Below are 20212 nucleotides of genomic sequence, written 5' to 3'. Positions count from 1 at the left end.
AAAAATTTATTCTGAGTTGACAATGAAAATGGCATGGACATTTTTCTGTTCATGATGGTTTAGGAATAACATGTATATTTCATCTAAAGGTCCTTACTGTCTCCACAAGGGTCAGACTGCTATGGAAAGCTGAAGAACAATTGCTCACCGATCTATAAAACACGTAGTTTACTAATAAACACCAATAGGAATATGTTTTCCACCTCATTAAGACACTAAGTGAAGGATCACCATTCCCAAATGTCATTTCACAGAAAGCTTCATCAATGAACTAACATATGGGTAATGTGCTGACATTGTTTACAGAAAAAAAAGATCATATGAGAATATAACCGTAATAAGCCCTTTTGAATTTCACTTTGAAGGCACTTTGGCTTCTACAGTTCTGAAGAAATCAAGAAATGCTCTGGAGTGACCTGATCTTCACAATTTGTTTCTTCCTTCAGATTGTAATTGGGCTCCTAGCCAATTCCACTTTGCTCATAGTATATGTCAGCAGCCTTGTTGCTCAGCCCCGTTGGAGGAAGCCCAGAGACCTGATCCTTATGCACCTGACTATGGCCAACATAGTCATATTCCTTACCCAGTGTGTCCCAGGAATAGTAATGGCCTTTGGTTGGAAGCCGCTTGGAGGTACCATTGGATGCCAGATCACCTTGCTCATCCGGAGAGTAGCCAGAGCTCTGTCTATCTGTACCACCTGTGTGCTGGGTGTATTCCAAGCCATCACAATCAGTCCCAGCAATTCCTGGTGGAAACAACTCAAACCCAGAATACCCAACTACATCCTTCCATCTTTTGTCTTCTTCTGGATCCTCAACATATTGGTGGAAGTGAACATTAATTTCAATATAATAGCTAGCAAAAATATCACTATCCAAGTCAGAGTCCACAGTCTGAAATCTTGTTTAAATACACTCCCAGAAACGTATGTAAGCATCATTCAATTTATAACAGTCATAACATTGCGAGATATCTTCTTTGTATTCCTCATGAGTTGGGCTAGTGGCTACATGGTGATTGTGCTACACCAACACCGCAAACGAGTTAAGCACATTCACCATGCCAGACTCTCTCCTAAATCCTCCCCAGAGTGCAGAGCCACCCATACCATCCTATTCCTCATCATTTCCTTTGTTTGCTTTTACTGCATCAACAGTGGCATTACTCTGACTGTCAGTTTGTTAGGGGAGGATGCGGGGATTCTCTTTGACCTTAACATGTTTCTAGGTTCTTGTTTTTCCTTCTTCTGCCCTTTGGTGCTGATCTCTAATGATCCTCGTGTCCCTTGGCCTCAGTGGGCCCTCAAGAAGTTGAGAAATGTTGCGACTCTCCTAGATCTCAGGAATGAACAATAGGAAACCTTCTCATCCTACTCTCATCCCATAATCTCTAGAGAAATATTCCAGGGAAAGAAAAAGAGGGAAGAAGCAGATATCTGCATGTATCTATCTGGCACCCAATGCCTCAGAGAGAAAAGAGCATCTGGAGTCTACTGGGAGAGAACAGGGTGGGGAGCCTTTATTTGCACCCTTCATTCATTCAATCATATTTATTGAGTGCTTACTGCATTCAGAGAACTGTACTAAGCACTTGGGAGAGTAGACTAACAATAAAGAGACATATTCCCAGTCCACAACAAGATTACGGTCTAGAGGATGAACTTACAGCCTAGAGGATGAGTTTACAGTCCCTCTTGCTATGCACTTAGCTTCAGTGATCTCCCCTAGTTCTTTGTCCACCCAGTGAGTGGCCCCACTTCTGATAAGAAGTGAGTATCGAGTCCAGAAAGACTGAACTCATCTGCAACTAAATATGATCATCGTTTATTGAAACTCCACATTGTTATTCAACATCCTGTTGATGATGACATACTGATCCAAAGTAGTTCTGTCTTCTGTCTTTTATGCATGGTGTAGTGGATAGAGCATGGACCTGGGGGTTGAAGGTCATAGGTTTGGAGAAGCAGCATGGCTTAGTGGAAAGAGCCCTGGTTTGGGAGTCAGAGGACATGAGTTCTAATCCCAGCTCCACTACTTGTCTGCTGTGTGACTTTGGGTAAGTCACTTCACTGCTCTATGCCTCAGTTATCTCATCCGTAAAATGGGGGTTGAGACTGTGAGTCCTATTTGGGACAACCCGATTACCTTGTATCTACCCCAGTGAATAGAGCAGTGCTTGACATATAGTAAGCACTTAACAAAAAACATTATTGTTATTATTGATATTAATCCTGGCCCCACCATTTGTCTGCTGTGAAACCTTGGGCAAGTCACTTAACTTCTCTATGCCTCAGTTATTTCATCTGTAAAATGAGGGTTGAGACTGTGAGCCTCACATGAGACAAGGACTGTGTCCAACTCGATTTGCTTGTATTCACCCCAGTTCTTATTACAGTGTCTGGCACATAGTAAGTACTTAACAAATACTATTATTATTATTATTCCCCATCCCCCTAGATGTCACAGCATTCACAGCACTTCTCATTCCCTGCCCCAAGCACCACCGCTACTTCTTCATGGGGGGTTTTGTATACTAAATCAGTATATGAATTCTTGGGTGGTGCTCTCATCTTTCCATTTAATATAATAACATCACTTAGCTTTATCAACATTCACTTGCGATTAGCTTGCTTGTGTGGTTCCCTTTATCTTGGCTCCCCTCTTATCAGCTTGTAGCTCCATTCATCAGGAAGATCTGGTCCATAGGTGGCACACCCCCTTATCTTTTCCTTGACCTTCTTGGCTTTCCTATAAAGCTGCACCCTCTTATTTAGTAACTTTGCTGGAGTTTTTTCAATATTGCTTCTCCTTTTGCTTCATGTTTAATTGTTTCAATTCTTTAAATGCCTCTTTGTCCTCCCCAAAACTTCCAATCAATCAATCAGCCTCTTTGTCCTTCCCAAAACTTCCAATCAATCAATCAGGTATATTCATCGAGTGCTTATTGTGTGCAGGACACTGTGCTATGTGCTCGGGAGAGTACAATATAATAATAAACAGACTCATTCCCTGCCCTCAGTGAACTTACATTCTAGAAGGGGAGACAGACATTGATATAAATAAACTGTGGATACATACATAAATGTTGTGGGGCTGGGTTGGCAGGAAGTGGTGAATAAAGGGATCCATTCAGAGTGATTCAGAAGGGAAAAGGGAAAAGAGGAAATGAGGGCTTAGTCAGTAAAAGCCCCTTAGAGGAGATGTACCTTAGTGAGGCTCTGAAGGTGGGGAGAATAATTGTCAGTCAGATACAAAAAGGGAAGACATTTCAAAACGTAGGCAGGATGTGGATGATAAGTCGTTGGTTAAGTAGACGAGAGTGAGGTATAGTGAATACATTGGCATTAGAGGAGGGAAATGTGTGGGCTAGGTTGTAGTAGAAAAGTAGCGAGATGAGCCCACTTGAAAACAAATTAGAAAAGGAACCATGCCTTGAAGTTAGTTCATCTGGCCCGAGTTACTACAATCTAGGTCTTCTTCACTGGGCCCCATAATTAGGCTTGATAACCAGAAGCCAGGACCATAGGGCTATTAGAGGGGATCCCTGGATAAGAAGGCCTACACTAACATCAGTAGAACACTAAGCCAATAAAAGGTCCAAAAAATGGAGAGCCAAGAGGATGACTACACTACTGAGGTGGTCCCCTGCCCTACCCAAAAACAGCATTTGGGGTTCCATCAGATATTAATATTGGAGTGACTTTGTTGCTTTTAATACCCACTGCATTTTCTGTGGCTCTTTGTTTACCAATTATAAATAAAAATCATCACTACAGTTTTATAAAACAATCATAGTAAACTGTCCTTGTGGTCCTCTAATCTCCATCTTTATTCAGATAGTTTTGAAGGCCAAAGTCTCTGAACTAGATGGTCTGGTGGGAGCAAGTCTCTTTTCCTGATGTTTTCACATTAAGGCTCAGGTTGAAGACAGGCTCCGTGGGGGGGGGCAATTGAGTGATAATCATTTCACTGGACCTGTCTGGAAGCCAGTTCATCTTGTGTGGCCCCGAACCTGGACAAAACCCTCAGGAGATAAAATATTAAAGATACAGTTGTTAGACACATGAGTATTTATCAGCAACGGTTATCTAGAAACAATTCATAAAGTTAGAAATAACCGTTCCTTTACAATACAATACAATAATATTTAAAATAATTAAAATAGTATTTAACAACAGCACACATTCCTGATTGTTAGTCTTATGTTGTTTATTTCCAAATCCCTGAGATTCAGTGCCTAAAACTTTCCCAGCCCCTTAAAAAAGAAGACACAATTTCAAAGGCAAACAGACACTCAGATCTGGTCTTATACAAATAACCACAATACTAAACAGAGTGACAAACATTTGTCCTCCTCTAGCCAGTTATGTCCAGGTTATCTAGATACTTGAATTGACACATCTTGTCTGGCTAAAGTGGAGACACCACACAGGACAATGCATTATTTTAACCCTTAACATCACAGACCTTTAATATTTAATATCCCCTCAAAAATATAACAATGGAATGAGGAAAAGAAAAGGTTGGACTTTTAAGAAATATATGAACTCTTACTTTGTAGTCATAGGTAATTGCAATTTCCCTTTATATGCTGCTGCAGCTTTATCACAAATCCTCAGGCACTCTGGCTGTATGAAGTTTATTATTTTCCAATTAACCCATAATAGTTATTTTAAGATGTGGGATTTTAGGAGGTTCTAAAATGCCCCGCTAAATTAACAGATGTGTTTGCCCTGCTCTCATCTTTCTTTCATATATGTACAATATATCCAACTCCATAGTAAATATATTAAGGCAAGTTCCACTATATTCAAACACTCCTTCTTGGAGACTTTGATATTCATAATGATAATAATGGAATTTGTTGCATGCTTATTATGCTTAGGCGCTGTACTAAGCGCTAGAGTGGATACCAGGTTGGATACAATCCCTGTCCCGGGGGCACTCACAGTTTCATTTCCCATTTTACAGAAGAGGTAACTGAGGAACAGAGAATTGAAGTGACTTGCCCATGACCTTCTGATTCCCAGGCCTGTGTGCTATTCACTACACCAAGTGGATGTTCCTCATGATCCTTCACAGTCCACCTCATCTCACTCATCTACTCCAATGATCTCCTGCTCCACCTCACCTCGAGTCCTCACCAACTCACACTCACACTCATATTCACACTCACCAATCTGGGTACCTCACCAACCTGAGTTGATCTTAACTCCCTTCCTGTCCATATACACCAGACCACCACTCTCTCCACCTTCAAAGCTTTATTAAGGTCACATCTCCAAGAAGCATTCCCTGAATAAGCCCTCTTTTCCCCTGCTCACTCTCCCTTCGGTATTTTGTAAGCAGTTGGATCTGTGACCTTTGTACTTTAGATATCTGTCCCTCCTCCAGGCCCACGATACTTATGTAGTTATTTTTAAATTGTATATTGTAAGTAACTTATTTATTCATATTAATGTCTGACTCCCTCTCTAGACTATAAGTTAGGGCAGGGAACAGGTCATGGGTTCGAATCCCGGCTCCGCCACTTGTCAGCTGTGTGACTGTGGTCAAGTTACTTAACTTCTCGGTGCCTCAGTTACCTCATCTGTAAAATGGGGATTAACTGTGAGCCTCACGAGGGACAACCTGATTACCCTGTATCTACCCCAGTGCTTAGAACAGTGCTCTGCACATGGTAAGCACTAAACAAATACCAACATTTATTTTTTTGTGTATTCTCCCAAGCATTCAGTTCAGTACTCTGCACACAGTAAGTGTTCAATAAATAATATGCACTGATTGATCGATATATATGATAAATATTGATATATATATATTGATATAAACATATATACGTATATATAATGAAGATGATAATCCATACCAAACTTGGTCATATACCTTGAACTAATTTAGCAAATTACAATTCCTGAAATCCTAAACACAGAGAAATGCCTCCCCAACAGGCATTTCTAACCTGTAAGAGCAATTGCAAATTCTCTCTTGATTAACCCCATTGCATTATCACAGTTAACTAGTTGAGAGCTACCTATCCAAACAATGAAGCTCATACTTCACTATAAAACAAGTTAATTTTCTTGAAGGAAGAACTTTCCTTCAAACAAACTTTCTCTTTATTCTTCTGGAATGATTGCTTGAGTACCCAATGTTTTTATTTATTTATTCACTTTTCATTTCTAATAAGGTCCTGAAAAAAGCAGCACAAGATTTGTTACATTCTCTGAATGCATACCTCTGATTTCTTGGTGTGAACCAGATGATTTCAAGAATTGCTAGGAGAAGGAAAAGAGATTAAAATCATCAAGTCACACAGATATACTAGACAGCTTCTAGTGAGGAGCTGCATACACTAATGGATAGAAAACTGCCTAGGAGTCAGAAGGAACTGGGTTCTAATATCCACTCTTCCACTTGTCTGCTATGTGACCTCGGGAAAGTCAGTTTATTTCTCTGTGGCTCTGTTGTCTCATTTGTAAAATGGGGATTAAGACTGTGAGCACCATGTGGGACATGAGCTGTATCCAACCTGATCGTCTTGTATCTACTCAAGGGTTAAGAACAATGCCTGGCACATAACAAGAGCTTAACAAATACAATAATAAAAAAAAAAGGAGGGAACCTCCAACCCCTGTAGACAGTGCTACTTAGGTCCCCATGGAAGAGGAACAGAAATGTTGGTCCTTGGGACAGTGTCTTTTGCTATCCCTCCTGGTGAGGTGTAGCATAGAGAACAAAGAGACCACAGCTCACACCAAGTCAGGAACCTTTAATTTCATTTCCTCCTGGGAGGGCTCAACAACCTGACCGCTGGTCTAGGTACTGATGGGTCCACAAACAAAGCCTGGGCCACTTGCAAGGATGGGGTTTTATCACATACCATTTGCATAACCCCTCCCCTGGCTAACATAATCAGCTCCCCTTGGCCTTCCAGAAGATGGTCCTATGGGAGCAAACCCATGCTAGAATCAGATTCTGTGGCTTCTCATTTGCAACAGAGTAGGGAGTTGGTAACACTCACTCTCCAATGGTACCCATTCATCTCTCTTAGTCCCTCCTCCAATGGTCCATTGATCTCTACCTCGTGGCCCCATCTGTTACTTTAGAGCCATGTGGCCTATGAGGTAATGCAGGGGATACTCCCAAAATACCAAGGCACTGGGGGAAACATAGGGCACTAGGATCAACCCCAAGATGTGATTAGGCAATATATAATATTGGAGACAATATTTATGCTGCTTGTTAAGCACTTATTATGTGCCAAGCACTGTACTAAGCGCTGGAGTAGATACAAATTAATCAAATGGACACAGTCCTTGTCTCATGTGGGGCTCACAGTCTCAATTCCCATTTAACAGTTCAGGTAACTGAGGCACAGAGAAGTGAAGTGACTTGCCCAAGGTCACACAGCAGACAAGTGGCAGAGATGGGATCAGAACCCATGACCTTCTGACTCCCAGGCCTATACTCTAACCAATATGACTTGATGCTTCTTGCAGCATCAGCCTCAATTATTCATTCAATCATATTTATTGAGTGCTTACTGTGTACAAAACACTGTACTAAGCGCTAGGAAAGTACAATTCAGCAACAGATAGAGACGATAATAATAATGTTGGTATTTGTTAAGTCCTTACTATGTGCAGAGCACTGTTCTAAGCTCTGGGGTAGATACAGGGTAATCAGGTTGTCCCACATGAGGCTCACAGTCTTAATCCCCATTTTAGAGATGAGGGAACTGAGGCACAGAGAAGTTAAGTGACTTGCCCACAGTCACACAGCTGACAAGTGGGAGATCCGGGATTCGAACCCATGACCTCTGACTTCCAAGCCCGTGCTCTTTCCACTGAGCCATGTTTAAAAGGGAGATAAAAATCTCCCTCGCCTGGATGCTGGGTTCCCTGTCCCCGCACTCAGGGGAGGTTCCCGGCCGGCCCATCGCCCCAAGAGACACTAGTGCAGCCTCTCGCCAGGCAGTGGTGAAGGGGCGGCCTCCGGGGCGAAAGACTAATCGAACCATCTAGTAGCTGGTTCCCTCCGAAGTTTCCCTCAGGATAGCTGGCGCTCGAAACTCGCAGTTTTATCCGGTAAAGCGAATGATTAGAGGTCTTGGGGCCGAAACGATCTCAACCTGAGGCAGTCACCCCAAAGACGACAGGAAAGATGGCAGCAAAAGGTCCCTGACTCTGGAGTCCATAAGAGATATAGCTGCTTTCGAGTGTAGGCTCCCAAGGCAACCCTTCTGGAAGTAGTCCAGCTAGATAAGGTTTGGCATCAGTGTCACTAAAACATGGGAATAAAGAGAGGAAACCTGGATCAAAAGCCCCACTAAAAATGATCTCTACCCAACAATGGGCTCACAGTCTAGAAGGAGGGAGACAAACAGCAAAACAAAACAAAACATGTAGACAGGCATCAGAGATGTCTGCGGCATCAGCAGCCTCAGGAGGTCCTACAGGCTGAACTCCAGAATTGGGGCTGGGTAACATTCAGAGACACTTTGGTGTTAGGGTGTGTGGGAAGGGGGTGCCAATCCTGTACCTCCGGAGCAGGTCAGTCACATGTGACCCCCATGTGAGACAACCTTGTATCTACCCCAGAGTTTAGAACAGTGCTTGGCATATAGTAGGCACTTAGCAAATAGCATTATTTTTATCATTATTATTATTAATTCATTCAATACTATTTTTGAGCACTTACTGTGCACAAAGCACTGTTCTAAATGCTTGGGAGAGTATAATACAACAACAAACAGACACATTCCCTTCTCACAGTGAGCTCACAGTCTAGAGGGAGAGACAGAAAATTGATATGGATAAATAAATAAATTACATCTGTGCTTTGGGGCTGGGAGGGAGGGTGAATGAGTGGCACAAGTCAAGGTGAAACGGAAGGGAGTGGGGTAAGAGGAGAGGAGGGCTTAGTCAGGGAAGTTTTCTTGGAGAAAATGTGCCTTCAGTAGGGTTTTAAAGTGGGGGAGAGCTCTTATTTGACTTAGGAGGGAGGGTGTCCCAGGCCACAGGCAGGATGTGGGTAAGAGGATGTCAGACAGATAGATGACATGGAGGTAGAGTGAGAAGGTTAGCATTATAGGAATGAAGTGTGAAGGCTGAGTTGTAGTAGGAGAGTAGCAAGCTGAGGTAGAAGGGGGAAAGGTGATTGAGTTCTTTAAAGCCAATGGTGAAGAGTTTTTGTTTGATGTGGAGGTGAATGGACAATGGCTTGAGGAGTAGGGAAACATGGTTGTAACGGAAAATGCCGTTGAGTTGCCCAGTCCCTACATAACGGGATGGTCTAAAGATTCCGAAAAAGGAAGCAGACCACGCCAGTCAGGCTTACTTACTGAGTGGTTTATTTGGAAAACTTAGTTAAAGGACAGTCTGTGGAGCCCGGCGGACTTGGAGAGTTCACTCCGCGCCCTCTCCTGGCTGGGGCTTTCCCTTTATTGGCCACATGACTTCATGAGAATGCGCAAACAACTTCCATAAGGTGTTTACCAACCCTTTCTGAGCATACCTAAGGCACATACCATACAGCGAAGGTGCAGCAGTGCGCATGACTCGACCTTGAAACTATGGCGGGACAGAGCCGGGGCACAACAACCCCTACAATGGTCTAAACTTTTCTGAAGGAAAATGAACCAGAAAACAAAGTTGGAGTATGGATTGAAATGGTTCCGAACCTTTCTCTTTTAAGTTTGGGCCCGGCCCCCCACCCCACCCCCGCCTTTGCCTTGCAGGCCTGGCCCACAACCCTTCTCATTCCAAGCTTAGCCCCGAACCATTCTCGTTCCAGTTTGGGCCCCCCAGCCTTTGCCTTCCAGCACTGGACCCCAACCATTCTCGTGCCAGTTTGGGCTCCTTAGCTTTGCCTTCCAGACCTGGTCTCGAAACCTTATCGTTGGATTTTGGGCTCCCCTGCCTTTGCCTTGAAGGTCTAGCTCCCAACCCTTCTTGTTCCAGGCTTAGCCCCGAACCCTTCCCATTGCAATTTGGGTCCCCCTGCCCTTGTCTTGCAGTTATGGCCAACAACCTTCCTCGTTCTAGACCTGGGCTTGAACCCTTCACGTTCTAGTTTGGCCCCCCTCTCATTTGCCTTCCAGACCTGGTCCCAAACCTTCTCATTCTAGTTTGGGCCCCACGGCTTTTGCCTTCGAGGCCTGGACCCCCAACTCTTCTGGTTCAGGTTTAGGACCCCCGCCTTTGTCTTCCAGACCTGACCCCAAATCCTTCCCCTTCCATATTTGCCTTGCAGGCCTGGCCCCTTACCCTTCTCGTTCAAGGCCTGGCCCAAAACCCTTTTCATTCCAGGTTGGGTCTCCCTCCTCTAGCTTTCCAGACTTGGCCCCAAACCCTTCTCGTTTTAATTTGGTTTTAATTTGGTTCCCCCACCCTTTGCTACCAGATCTGGCTCCCAACACTTCTTGTTGCAGTTTGGGCCCCCTGGCCTTTGCTTTGTACGCCTGGCCCCAACACCTTCTCGTTCCCGGCTAGGCACCAAACCCTTTTCATTTCCGTTTGGGCCCCTCAGCCTTTGCTTTCCAGACCTGGCCCTGAATCCTTCTCATGCCAGTTTGAGCCCCACTGCCTTTGCCTTTCAGGCCTGGCCTCCAACGCTTCTCGTTCCTTGTCTGGCCCTGAACCCTTCTCCCTCTAGTTTGGGGTCCCCGGCCTTTGCCTTGCACTCATGGTCCTGAATGCTTCTGGTTCCGGTTCAGGCCTCCCCGCCTTTGCCTTGCCGGCCTGGCCCCAACCCTTCTCGTTCCAGTTTGGGCTCCTCCTGACTTTGCCTTCCAGACTTGACCCCGTACATTTCTCGTTCCAGTATGGACACCCTGTCCTTTGCCTTCCGGACCTGGCCCCAAACCCTTCTCATTCCAGTTTGGGCCCCCCTCGCCTTTGTCTTCCAGACCTGGCCCGAACCCTTCTCATTCCATTTTGGGCCCACCCAGGCTTTGACTCCCAGGCTTGGTCCCGCCCCCCTTCTAGTTCCAGTTTGGGACCTCCCACATTTAGCTTGCAGGTCTGGCCCCCAACCCTTCTTGTTCCAGGTTGAGCCCCCATCTTTTGCCTTGCAGGCCTGGCCCCGAACCCTTCTCATTCCAGTGTGGGACCGGCCACTTTTGTTTTCCACACCTGGCCCGAATCCTTCTCTTTCCATTTTGGACCCACCCAGCCTTTGCCTTCCAGGCCTGGTCCCAAACCCTGGTCCCAAAGATAAAGGTGGGAGGGCCAAAACTGGAACGAGAAGTGTTCTGGGCCAGTTCTGGAAGGCAAAAGCGGAAGGATCCAAACTGGAATGAAAATTGTTTGGGGCCAGGCCTTCAAAGCAAAAGCGGGGGGAGACAAATTGGAACAAGAAGCGTTCAGTGCCATGCCTGGATGTCAATGTCAGGGAGCGCCCAAACTGGAACTAGAATGGTTCGGGCCAGACCTGCAAGGCAAAAGCACGGGGACCCAAACTGGAACGAGAAGGGTGTGGGCCAGGACTGCGAGGCAAAGGCGGGGGCACAAACTGGAAAGCGAAGGGTTCTCATCCAGGTCTGGAAGTCAAAGGTTGGTGGGCCAAGCCTTAAAGGCAAAGGCGGGTGGGCCAAGCCTTAAAGGCCAAGGCGGGAGGGCCCAAACTGAAACGAGAAGGGTTTGGGGCCAGGCCTGGAAAGCAAAAGCGGGGTGGCCCAAACTGGAACGAGAAGAGTTTGGGGACTGGCCTGGAGTGCAAAGGCTGGTGGGCCAAGCCTTAAAGGCAAAGGCGGGTGGGCCAAACCTTAAAAGCAAAGTCGGGTGGGCCAGGCCCTAAAGGCAAAAGCGGGAGGGCCCAAACTGAAACGAGAAAGGTTTGGGGCCAGGTCTCGGGCCAAAAGTGGAACGAGAAGTGTTTGGAGTCAGTTCCGGAAGGCAAAAGCGGAGGAACCTAAACTGGAACGAAAATTGTTCAGGACCAGGCCTGCAAGGCAAAACCGGGGTGAGTCAAACTGGAACGAGAAGTGTTGGAGGCCAAGTCTGAAAGTCAAAGGCAGGGAGGCCCAACCAGGAACGGCAAGGTTTGGGACCATGTTTGGAAGGCAAAGGAGGGGGGCCTAAATTGGAACGAGAAGGATTCAGGTCCAGATATGTAAGCCAAAGGCAGGGGAACCCAAAATGGAATGAGAAAGGTTCAGGGACAGGCCTGGATGGCAAAGGCAGTTGGGCCCAAACAGGAATGAGAAGGACTGGGGGACAAGCCTGGAAGCAAAGGTGGGCAGGCCCAAACTGGAATGAGAAGGGTTCATTGCCACGCTTGGTACAAGAAAGGTTCTGGGCCAGGTTTGGAAGGCAAAGGTGGGGAGCGCAAACTGGAATGAGAAGTGTTCAGGACCAGGTCGTTAGGTAAAGGCAGCGTTGCCTAATCTGAAACGAGAAGGGTTCTGGGCCAGATTTATAAGGCAAGGGTGGGCTTCCCCAAACTGGAAAGAGAAGGGTTCAGGTCCAGGTCTAGAAGGAGACGGGTTGGGTGCGAGGCCTGAAAGGCAAAGGTGGGGGAAACAAACTTAAACGAGAAGGGTTTGGGGCCAGGCCTGTAAGGCAAAGGCAGGACACTCAAACAGGAATGAGAAGGGTTCTGGACCAGGCCTGGAAAGAGAAGGGTTGGGGGCCAGGCCTTTACGACAAAGGCGGGGAGGTCCAAACTGGAAAGAGAAAGAGTGGGGGCCAGGTTGGGAAGGCAAAGGCGATGGGCACAAAATGGAACGAGAAGGGTTTGGGGTCAGGCCAGGATAGAGAGAGTTTGGGGGCCAGGCCTGCAAGACAAAAGCTGGGGAGCCCAATCTGGAACGAGAAGGGGTTGGGCCAGGTCTGGATAGCAAAGGCCAGGGGGCCCTAATTGAAACGAGAACTCTTCAAGGCCAGGTCTGGAAGGCAAAGTCGGTGGCAGGCAAACTGGAATGAGAAGTTTTAGGGCCAGGTCTGGAATGAGTAAGAGTGGGGGCCAGGCCTACAAGGCAAAGGCTGGGGTGCCCAAACAGAACAAGAATGGTTCAAAGCCAAGTCTTGAAGGAAAAGGTGGAGGGCCCAAACTTGAATAAGGAGGTTTGTGGTCCAGGCCTGGAAGGCAAAAGTGGAAGGTCCAAACTGGAAAGAGGAGGGTTCGGGGCAAGGTCAGGAAGGGAAAGGCTGGGAGGTTCAAACTGAAATGGGAAGGGTTCAGGGCCAGGCCTTGAACGAGGCGGGTGGGGGTCAGGCCTGCAAAGCAAAGGTGGGAGGCCCAAAACTGGAACGAGAAGTGTTGGGGGGCCAGGCCTGCAAGGCAAAGACAGGGGGCCTAAACAAGAACGAGAAGAGTTCAGGGCCAGGCCTAGAACGAGGAAGGTTGGGGGCCAGGCCTGCAAGGCAAAGGCTGCGGGGCCCAAAATGGAATGAGAAGTGTTGGGGGCCAGGACTGTAAGGCAAAGGCGGGGTGGCTCAAACTGGAACGAGAATGGTTTAAGACCAGGTCTGGAAGGAAAAGGCGGGGGGGGGCAAACTGGAACGGGAAGGGTTGGGGGCCATGCCTGCAAGGAAACGGTGGTGGGGCCCAAACTGGAACTAGAAGGATTGGGTGCCAGTCCTGCAAGGCAAAGGAGGGGCAGCCCAAACAGGAATGGGAAGTGTTCAGGGCCAGACCTGGAAGGCAAAGGTGGGTCGACCCAAACTGGAACGAGAAGTGCTGGAGGTCAGGTCGGGAAGGCAAAGATTTGGGGGCCCAAACTGGAATGAGAAGGGTTGGGGGCCAGATCTTCAAGGCTAAGGTGAGGGGCCCACACTGTAATTCATTCATTCAATAGTATTTCTTGAGCGCTTACTATGTGAAGAGCACTGTACTAAGCGATTGGAATGTACAATTAGGCAAAAGAGACAATCCCTGCCCAATGATAGACTCTCAGTCTAATCGTTGAGAAGGGTTGAGGGCCAGGACTGCAATGAAATGGTGGTGGGGCCCAAACTGGATTTAGAAGGTTTGGGCACCAGGCCTGCAAGGCTAAGTGGGGTAGCCCAAACAAGAACGGGAAGTATTTGCGGATAGACCTGGAAGGCAAAGGCATGGGGGCCAAACTGGAACAATAAGGGTTGGGGCCAAGCCTGGAAGTCAAAGGCGGTGGCACCCAAACTCAAACAAGAACAGTTGGGGACCAGGCTTGCCAGATAAAGGCCGGGGGACCCAAACTCCAACGAGAAGGCTTGGGGGTCAGGTCTGGAAGGCAAAGGTGTGGGGACCCAAACAGGAATGAGAACTGTACTGGGCCAGGGCTGGAATGACAAGAGTTGGGCCCAGGCCTCCAAGGCAAGGCAGGGAGGCCAACAATGGAACGAGAAGTGTTCAGGACCAGGTCTGGAAGGTAAAGGCAAAGGCAGGGGGAACCAGACTAGAATAAGAACTGTTAGGGGCCAGGCCTGACAGGAAAAGGTGGGGGGACCCAAGCTGGAAAAAGAAGAGTTTGGGGCCTGGAACGAGAATGGTTCGGGGTCAGACCTGGAACAAAAAGGGTTGGGGGCCACGCCTGGAGGGCAAAGACGGGGGGGCCCAAACCGGAATGGGACGTGTTTGGGGAGAAGCCTGGAAGGCAAAGGCGGGGGGACCAAACTGAAACGAGAAGGGTTGGGGGCCAGCTTTGAAAGGCAAAGGCGTGGGGTCCCAAAATGCAATGAGAAGGGTTCGGGGCCAGGTCTGGAAGGCAAAGGCGGGAGGGCCCAAACTGGAACGAGAAGGGCTTGGGTCCAGGTCTAGAAGGCGAAGGCGGGGGGACCCAACGAGAAGAGTTCAGCATCAGGCCTGGAGGGCAAAGGCGGGCTGGCCTAAACAAGAATGAGAAGAGTTCGGGTCCAGGTCTACAAGGCAAAGGCAGGGGTAGCCAACCTGGAATGAGAGGAGTTCGGGGCCAGGTCTGGAAGGAAAAGGTGGGGGACCCAAACTGCTACGAGAGGCGTTAGGGACCAGGACTGGAAAGAGAAAAGATTGGGGGCCAGGCCTGCAAGGCAAAGGTGGGGGACCCAAATTGAAAGGAGAATGGTTGGGGGCCAGGCCTGGAAGGCAAAGCCGGGGGGGCCAAAACTTGAAAGAGAAGGATGCAAGGCCAGGTCTGGAAGGCAAAGGCGGGGGGCCCCAAACTAAAAGGAGTAAGGTGCAAGGCCAGATCTTGAAGGCAAAGAAGGGGGGGCCCAAACTGGAAAGAGAAGTGCTGGGAACCAGGCCTGCAATGCCAAGGGCCCAAATTGGAACGAGAATTGTTCAGAACCAGGCCTGCAGGGCAAAGGCAGATGGGCCCAAACTGGAACGAGAAGGGCTCGGGGACAGGCCTGAAGCGAGAAAGGTTGGGGGCCATGCCTGCAAGGCAAAGGCTGGGGGACCCAAACTGGAAAGAGAAGAGTTCAGAGCCAGGCCTGCAAGGCAAAGGCAGGGGGACACAATCTGGAATGAGGAGGACTCGGGGCCAGGCCTGCAAGGCAAAGGTCAGGGGCCCAAACTGGAAGGAGAAATGTTAGGGACCAGGCCTGGAAGGTAAAGGCAGGAGGACCCGTACTGGAGCAAGAATGGTTCGGGGCCAGGTCCAAAATAAGAATGGTTGGGGCCCAGCCTGCAAGGAAAAGGTGGGGGACCCAAACTGGAACAAAGAGAGTTCAGGGCCAGATCTGGAACAAGAAAGGTTGGGGGCCGGGCCAGAACGAGAATGGTTGGGGGCCAGGCCTGCAAGGCAAATGTGGGGGGCCCAAACTGGAACAAGAAGGGTTCGGGGCCAGGTCTGGAAGGCAAATGAGGGGAGAACCAAACTGGAATGAGAAGGGTTTGAGGCAATGGAAGGAAGGCAAAGGCGGGCAGACCACAACTGGAACAAGAAGGGTTCAGGGCCAGGTCTGGAACCAGAAGGGTTGGGGAGCAGGCCTGGAAGGCAAAGGTGGGTGGCACTAATGGGAACGAAAAGGGTTCAGGGCTAGGCCTGCAGGGCAAAGGCGGGGGGGGGGGGCGGCAACCTAGAACGAGAAGAGTTGGGGGCCATGCCTTCCAAGCAAAAGCGGAGGGACCCAAACTTGGATGAGAAGTGTTCATGGCCAGGTCTGGAAGGCAAATGTGGAGGGGCCATAATTGGAACAAGGATTCTGGGCCAGGCCTGGAAGGCAAAGGTGGGCAGCCCGAACTGGAATGAGAAGGGTTTGGGGCCAGGTTTGGAACAAGAAGAGTTGGGGGCCAGGCCTGCAATGCAAAGACGAGATGAATCAAACCAGAATGAGAAGGGTTTGGGACAAGGTCTGGAAGTCAAAGGAGAGGGTATGCAAAATGGAACGGGAATTGTTCGGGGCCAGGCTTGGGAAAAGAATGGTTGGGGGCCAGGTCTGCAAGGCAAAGGTGGGAGGAGCAAACTGGAACGAGAAGTGTTCAGAGCCAGGTCTGCAAGGCAAGAATAGGAGGTCCCAAACAGGAACAAAAAGGGTTCGGGGCCAGGCCTGGAACGAGGAGGGTTGTAGGCAAGTCCTTCAAGACAAAGGCAGGGGTGTCCAAACTGAAACAAAAAGGGTTCGGGGCCTCATATTAAAGGCAAATGCGGGCAGACCCAAACTGGAACAAGAAGGGTTCTGGATCAGATCTGGAAAGCAAAGGCGGGGAGACCCAACCTGGAATGACATGAGTTCTGGGACAGGTCTAGAACGAGAAGCATTGGGGGCCAGGTCTGGATGGCCAAGGCGGGGGAACCCACCCTGGAAGGAGAAGGGTTCAGGACCAGGCCTGGAAGGCAAAGGCTGGAGGGTCCAAACTGGCACGGGAACGAATGGGAGCCAGGTATGGAAAGCAAAGGCGGGGCATCCAAACTGGTACGAGAAGGGTTCGAGGCCAGGTCTGGAAGGCAAAGGCGGGGGGATCGAAACTGGAACGAGAAGGGTTCAGGACCAGGTCTGGAATGAGAAGGGTTGGGGCCAGGCCTTCAATTCAAAGGCAGGGAGACCCAAACTAGAGCAAGGTCTGGAAGGCAAAGGAGGGGGAACTTAAAGTGGAATGGCAAAGGTTTGGGGCCAGGCTGCAAGGCAAAGACAAGGGGGAGCCCAACCTGAACAAGAAGAGTTTGTGGCATAGCCCGAAAAGCAAAGGCAGGAGACCCATACTGGATCAAGAAAGGTTTGGGCCAGGCCTGCAAGGCAAAGCCAGGTGTACCCAAACTGGAACAAGAAGGGATCCGAACCAGGTCTGTAACGAGAAGGGGTGGGGGCCATGCCTGCAAGGCAAAGGCCAGGGGACCCAAACTGGAATGAGAAGGGTTCAAGGCCAGGCCTGAAAGGCAAAGGCAGGGGGCCCAAACTGCAACGAGGAGGACTCGAGACCAGGCCTGCAAGGCAAATGCGGGGGGATCCAAACTGGAACAAGAAAGTTCAGGGCCAGGACTGGAAAGCAAAGGCGGGGGACCCAATCTGTAACAAGAAGGGTTCAGGGCCAGTTCTGGAATGAGAGGTGTTGAGGGCCAGGCCTCCAAGGCAAAGGTGGAGGGCCCAACTTTAACGTGAAGGGTCTGGGGCTAGGTCTGGAACGAGATGGGTTCAGGTCCGGGTCTGGAAGACAAAAGCGGGGGACCCAAACTGGAACGAGAAGTGTTCGTGAACAGGTCTGCAAGGCAAAGGCAGTGGGGACCCAAACCGAACAAGAAGGGATCGGGGCCAAGTATGGAAGGCAAATGCAGGGGGGCCCAACCTGGAAGGAGAAGGGTTCGGGGCCAGTCCTGGAACAAGGAGGTTTGAGGACAGGCCTGCAAGACAAAGGCGGAGGCCCAAACTGGAACAGGAAGGGTTCAGGGCCAGGCCTGGAATGAGAAGGTTTGGGGGCCAATGCAGCAAGGCAAAGGCAGGGGCCCCAGACTGGAACGAGAGGGGTTCGGAGCCATGGCTGGATTGAGGATTGGGGGGCCAGTCCTGCAAGGCAAAACTGGGGGGACCCAAACTGGAAAGAGAAGCATTCAGGTCCAGGCCTGGAAGGCAAAGGCGGGGGGAACCTAAACTGGAACGACATTGGTAGGGAGCCAGGCCTGGAACAAGAGGCGTTATGAGCCAGGTCTGGCAGGCAGAGGCCGGGGGACCCAAACTGGAACGTAGAGGGTTCAGGGCCAAGTCTGGAAGGCCAAGGTTAGGGGGGTGGAGGGAAATGGAACGAGAAGGGTTTGGGGTCAGGCCTGAAACAAGAACGGTTGTTGGCCAGCCCTCCAAGACAAAGGCGGGGTGCCCAAACTGGAATGAGAAGGTTGGGGGCCAAGCCTACAAGGCAAAAGCAGGATGACCCAAACAGGAACGAGAAGAGTTCATTACCAGGTTTGGAGAGCAAAAGGGGAGAGGCCCAAACTGGAACGAGAAGGGTTCAGGGCCAGACCTGGAAGGCAAAGGAGAGAGACCCAAAGTGGAACGAGTAGGGTTCAGGGCCAGGCCTGCAAGGCAAAGGCAGGGAGATCCTAAATGAAACGAGAAGGGTTCGGGGCCAGATCTGGAAGGCCAAGGGTGGGGGGCAAACTAGAACAGGAAGGGTTCGGGGCCAGGCCTGGAACGAGCAGGGTTGGGGGCTGGGCCTGCAATGATAAGGCGGGGTGACCCAAAGTGGAAGGAGAAGGGTTTGGGTCAAGCCTGGAAGGGAAAGGCTGGGGGACTCAAAATGGAACGAGAAGGATGCAGGGCCAGATCTGGTAGGCTAAGGTTGTGGGGGCCAAACTGGAATGAGAGGGTTTGGGCCAGGGCTGGAAGGCAAAGACATGCGGACCTAAATGGAACGAGAAGAGTTCAGGGCCAGGTCTGGAAAGAGAAGTGTTCAGGGCCATGCCTGGAAAGGATAGGTGGTGGGGCGCAAACTTGAATGAGAAGGGTTCGGGGTCAAGTCTGGAAGGCAAAGACGAGGGTATCCAAACTGGAGCGAGAAGGGTTCGGGGCAAGGTCTGGAAGGCAAGGATGGGGGAATACAAACTGCAACAAGAAGGATTTAGGGCCAGTCCGGGAACAAGAAGGGTTGGGGGCCAGGCTTGCATGGGAAAGGCTGGGGGACCCAACATGGAACGAGAAGGGTTCGGGGGTCAAGCCTGGAACGAGAGAGGTTGGGGGACAGGCCTGCAAGGCAAAGGTGGGGGGACCCAAACTGGAGTGAGAACAATTTGGGTCCAGGCAGGCTGGAAAGCAAAGGATGGGGGGAACCAAACTGGAACGAGAAGAGTTTGGGGCTAAGTCTGGAAGGCAAAGGCAGGGGGACCGAAACTGGAGCGAGAAGGGTTCGGGCCCAGGCCTGAACGAGAGGGGTTGGGAGCCAAGTCTGAAAGGCAAAGGTTGGGGGGCCCAAACTGGAAAGAGAAGGGTTCTGGGCCAGGTCTGGACAGAAAAGGGCTGGGAGCCCCAAACTGGAATTAGAAGGGTTCGGGGCCAGTCCTGCAAGGCAAAGGTTGGAGGCCCAAACTGGAACGAGAAGGGTTCTTGGCCAGGCCTGCAAGGCAAAGGCCGAGGGGACCCAAACTGCAACAAGAAGGGTTCGGGACCAGGCCTGCAGGGCAAAGGTTGAGGGGTCCCAAACTGGAACAGGAAGTGTTCAGGGCCAGGCTTGGAAGGCAAAGGTGGGGGAGCCAAACTGGAACGAGAAGGGTTAGGGGCCAGACCTGTAGGCAAAGGCCGGGGGAGCCCAAACTGGAACGAGAAGTGTTCAGGGACAGGACCTGAAGGCAAAGGCAGGGGGCCCCAAATTAGAATGAGAAGGGTTCGGGCCAAGCCTGAAACAAGAAGTGTTGGTGGCCAGGCCTGCAAGGCAAAGGCCGGAGGGGGCAGGTCCCAAACTGGAACGAGAAGGGTTCGAGGCCAGGCCTGGAATTAGAGAGGTTAGGGGCTAGGCCTGCAAGGCAAAGGCTGGGGGTCCAAACTGAAACAAGAAGCTTTTGGGCCCAGGCCTCGAAGGCAAAGGTGGATGGGCCCAACTGGAACAAGAAGTGCTCGGGGCTAGGCCCGGAAGGCAAAGGCGGGAAGACCCAAACTGGAACGAGAAAGATTTGGGGCCAAGTCTGAAAGGAGAGAGGTTGGGGGCCAGGCCTGCAAGGGAAAGGCTGGGGGTCCAAATTAAAACAAGAAGCCTCGGGGCCAGGTCTGGAAGGCAAAGTGGTCAGCGGGTGGTGCAGGGGAACTGGAATGAGAGGGTTTGGGGGCCAGGCCAGCAAGGCAAATGAGGGGGAATCAAACTGAAACGAGAGGGGTTCGGGG

The 20212-nt window shown here is 50.0% G+C and overlaps 1 protein-coding gene across 1 annotated transcript; it reads left to right on the top strand.

Annotated features, from left to right (window-relative positions):
• The first annotated feature begins 401 nt into the window (after nt 1-401).
• ORNANAV1R3043 (vomeronasal 1 receptor ornAnaV1R3043) lies at nt 402-1358 on the top strand. The gene has a single exon (NM_001253435.1). The coding sequence runs from the start codon at nt 402-404 to the stop codon at nt 1356-1358; it is 957 nt and encodes a 318-aa protein (NP_001240364.1).
• The last annotated feature ends 18854 nt before the right edge of the window (nt 1359-20212 follow it).

Source organism: Ornithorhynchus anatinus, chromosome 8 (genome assembly GCF_004115215.2).
Source record: "Ornithorhynchus anatinus isolate Pmale09 chromosome 8, mOrnAna1.pri.v4, whole genome shotgun sequence".
NCBI classification, from domain to species: Eukaryota; Metazoa; Chordata; class Mammalia; order Monotremata; family Ornithorhynchidae; genus Ornithorhynchus; species Ornithorhynchus anatinus.
The sequence above is the reverse complement of the archived record's forward strand: the minus strand, read 5'-3'. Positions and strand labels throughout refer to the sequence as shown.

What these genes read in the sequence shown, in the direction of transcription:
- ORNANAV1R3043 (NM_001253435.1), top strand. Translation starts at nt 402, where the DNA reads ATGCTCTGGAGTGACCTGATCTTCACAATTTGTTTCTTCCTTCAGATT.